The following is a 3,986-nucleotide window of genomic DNA, read 5'->3' as shown; positions in this document are numbered from 1 at the left end:
TTCTTACACTACTTTTCTACGTAAAAAATTTGTTGTTCGGTTTATTTTTACCTTTTGCCTAATTTTCTTCTAAAAGCGCCCCTTTTGAAGTCGGCTTACACGATTACTCAAGAACTATTGCACCGATTTTGTTGAAGTTTTCCACACTTCTTCAAAATAAGATTGACTAAGTAGTGATTTGCCGAGGGCTTTTCCATTTCTTTCGATTAGAACAAACACTTTTATTCGTACTTAAAACATTTAACACGTTTTTCTCAAAACTCTTTTTAAAATCGGTAGACACGATTACTCAGAAAGAAATACATCTACTAATACATACTTATCTACTAAGTTCTTTTTCGAAAACCGGATACCATTGGCTGAATTCTGAAAAATTTTCGAATGAAACTTTCTAAAATATTGTCTAATCGTAAATGTAGCTATATTATATGCATAAAACTTTTAATATAATAACTTATTTATTACATTGAGAAAATATGGTGTTTAAGCCTCTGAAACCCGGAGGTGTACCTTAAGGTGTTAAGAACCAGTTTAGAGAGTAAAATATGTAAAGCAAATAATTCTTGTGTATTTATTATTATTTTGAATACATCTTCAAATTAAAAGAAAAAACTAAATTTAAAAATCATTCAACTCTTTGGTGTACTTAGTACATGATTTACAAATTTCTTTCCCATCATTATTTTCATGTTCTTTTTGAATAGTATTTCCAATTCCATTTCCATCCATCAAAGCATCCATATCAACAGGAAACTTTCCGTTACCGTTACATCCAGGACAAGCAAATAAATCTTTATCATCACTTTTTAAAATATCATAACCACTACTTCTAATATCGATCTTTTCGATTTCTTGACAACCACATTCAGTTTTACAAAAACTCAACAAGTTCTCAAGATCTTCAACTCCCGGATATCTTTCGCATAATCTTTTCGCGAAATTGCACAAGAAAAGTTGATGGGTTTTTCGTAAAACATTCTCGTTCAATTTAAAGCAATCCTTTTTATCATTTTGAGCGCAACTCGGACATTTAAAAATACCCCTCATTAAACAATCGATTAAATCGTTATCGTTTTTGGTGTTAATTTCAAAAATTTCTTTCGGCATTTTTAACTCTTTGATTAACTTCATAAAAAGCTCACTTAAATCGTTATTACAATCAATTCTTCTCGTCAAATAATCTTCAACAAAATCACAATAACCATTTTTATCATCATTTTTTAAATGAAAACTTTCCAAAAATAAATCAACAATTTTTCCCTTCAATTTTTCTTCGATTTCTTCGTGTTTCTTCGTCCCTTTATAATTCTCTTTGATATATTTCAAAACGACCTCTTTTCGATGATCATCACAACACTCTTTCGATTTAATCAGAATTAAATTAAATGGAAATACGGTTAGTACGTTCTCTAGAACACCACTTCGATCCCATTTTAAATCATCACGATCGATTTCGTAATTTTTCTCTTTTAAATGGTGCACGATTTGATTTAAAGCATCAGCTATTTGTAGTTTTTCAGTATTTGTGAAATGAATTGAACACTTTTCGCAGCCGTTTAAGAGGCATGAAAGCATTTTTTCAAAAATTATTAAAAGTTCTTTGCAAATGGGTTTTTGAAAATCTTTGAAGTTACGGATTTTGCATGGGTTTGAATTGAAAATATCGATATCCGGACAATGTAAGTAGTCTTGAGAGAATTTGTGGTGATTATCATGGTGATGATAAGGGTTTGATGTTGGTTTGAAAGTTGGGGGATGAGTTGGTTTAGAAGTCGGTTTATGGGTTGGTTTCTGAGTTGGTTTAAGGGTTGGTTTATGAGTTGGTTTATGGGTTGGCTTATGAGTTGGTTCTTGGGTTGTTGGTTTTAAAGTTGTTTCTGTTGGATAATAAGTAGGTTTATAAGTTGGTTTGTGGGTTACTTTTTCCGTTGTGTATGTTGTTTCAGGAGTTGATACTTCAGTAGGAGGATAAGTTACCTTTTCAGTTGGTTTATGAGTCGTTTTTTCCGTTGGATAATAAGTGGGTTTATAAGTTGGTTTGTGGGTTACTTTTTCAGTTATGTATGTTGTTTCAGGAGTTGACACTTCAGTAGGGGGATAAGTTACCTTTTCAGTTGGTTTATAAGTTGTTTTCTCAGTTGGATAATAAGTCGGTTTATAAGTTGGTTTGTGAGTTATTTTTTCAGTTGTACTTGGTATTTCAGGAGTTGTCAGCTTCTCAGTTGATTTTTCAGTGACTTTCTCAGTTGGATAATATGTCGGTTTATAAGTAGGCTTATAAGTGGGTTTCAAAGTAGTTTTATCAGTTGGATAATAAGTTGGGATATGAATTGGCGTATCAGAAACCTTTTCAGTTACATAACTTTTCGTACTTGCCGGTTTTGGTGTTGTAAAAATTTTTTCAAGCCATTCACTAAAACTTTCTTGGTTTCTTTTAACTTCCTCCAAATCATCCTTCTTAATCACCTCTTTATCATCATTACTTCTCTCCCCAATTAAATCTTTACCTGCATCACTTTTTCTGAGTGCATATTCAGGATGCATCATGCAAAAACTTTGGTGATATGGTTGATAATAATTATTAAAATGATGATATGGATTATAATAACCGGGATAATACGTCGGATACAAAAATGGTTGATAAATTGGTTGTTGACGAAAGTATTTCGAACAACATGTACATTTTGGTTCATCAACATTCTTTAATACTCCATCTTTGTGATTGTTGTTATCGAAATTTAATAAAACCTGTGCGTTTGCGTACGCTTTCGGTTGAGAATGATGTTGATGGTGATCTTGGTTGTGATGATTTAAATTTTTTTGGTCAGTTTCGGGTTTTGTTTTCTCCTGTTGATGGTCGTCCGGTTCGAAACTTGATCGCTCTAATATTTGAAGTTCGTCGTAATTCTTTTTGGGGGTGTGAAAGATTTTTTTGAAATCAATTTTTTGGGACTCAATCTAAAATAATTAAATTACATAAATTAATAAGTATTTTTTTTAGTAAAAGAAGTTAATTTACCTTTATTATCGTTCCCGCCAAAACTATATAAATAAGTAAAAATTGTGATGCAACCATTTTTAGTTGTGTTCGTCAAAAATCTTAGAGAAGACTGATTTATTAAAACTAATTTTCAACCTTTTATATTTAATTTAAATGTTTATTTTGAATTTTTCGGTTCATTCACTGTATCAATTTCTAAATTAATCACGTATCTTTTTATATTAAAGGTGAATAACTTTTGTTTAATTCTTTATTCGTTTATCGGCATAAAAACAAAAAGAATTGTTTTGCATAATTGAAACAATGTTTTAATTTTTTCTTAGTGTTTATTAAACTTGCTTTATGAGCAATTGACCTTCACTTATTTAACCAAAGCAATTTTACAATCTAAAAAATTGTTCAAGTTAATTAAGTTAATAAAGTTCATTAATTAATTCTTTAATTTTTTTCTTTATTATTTATTATAATTTTACAATTTATATTAATTTTAATATTAATTATTTAATTTTTTGTTTAATTATCCTAACATTTATGTTTAAGGTTATACAACGTTATGGTCAAACAATTATAACTCAGAAATTTGATGATTTCAAGAAATGATCTGGAATGTATTAAAAATTATATAAATTTCCTTTAAATTGGTTTTTATTTCATAACGATATGTCAATTAGTTTTTGAGATACTTAAAGGTTAATTACCCTAACATTATGCAAGGTTGCGTTCAAATAATCTTAACTCCGAAATTTGAAGATTCCAAGAAATGATTTTCAAAGTATTAGATACTAAAAAAATCTTAATTTGTGTTTGAGATACGTGAGGTTTAATTATCCTAACATTTATGTTTAAGGTTATGTAACGTTATGGTCACAAAATTATAACTCAGAAATTTGAAGATTTCAAGAAATGATCTGGAGAATATTAAATATTATATAAATTTGCTTTAAATTGTGTTTTTTTATTTTATGATTAGTTTTTGAGACAAAAT

The 3,986-nt window shown here is 29.2% G+C and overlaps 1 protein-coding gene across 1 annotated transcript; it reads right to left on the bottom strand.

Moving 5' to 3' along the window:
* Positions 1-548: 548 nt before the first annotated feature.
* Positions 549-3,161, bottom strand: LOC111416291 (uncharacterized). The gene is made up of 2 exons (XM_023048263.2): positions 3,020-3,161; positions 549-2,958 (listed from the first exon to the last, which is right to left on the bottom strand). Exons 1-2 carry the CDS (start codon positions 3,074-3,076, stop codon positions 619-621), a joined length of 2,397 nt encoding a protein of 798 aa, XP_022904031.2. The 5' UTR covers positions 3,077-3,161; the 3' UTR covers positions 549-618.
* Between the last annotated feature and the right edge of the window lie 825 nt (positions 3,162-3,986).

The sequence above is a fragment of the Onthophagus taurus genome, chromosome 6, assembly GCF_036711975.1.
Source record: "Onthophagus taurus isolate NC chromosome 6, IU_Otau_3.0, whole genome shotgun sequence".
Classification (NCBI taxonomy): Eukaryota; Metazoa; Arthropoda; class Insecta; order Coleoptera; family Scarabaeidae; genus Onthophagus; species Onthophagus taurus.
Note: the sequence above shows the minus strand (reverse complement) of the source record. Positions and strands in the feature narration are given on the sequence as shown.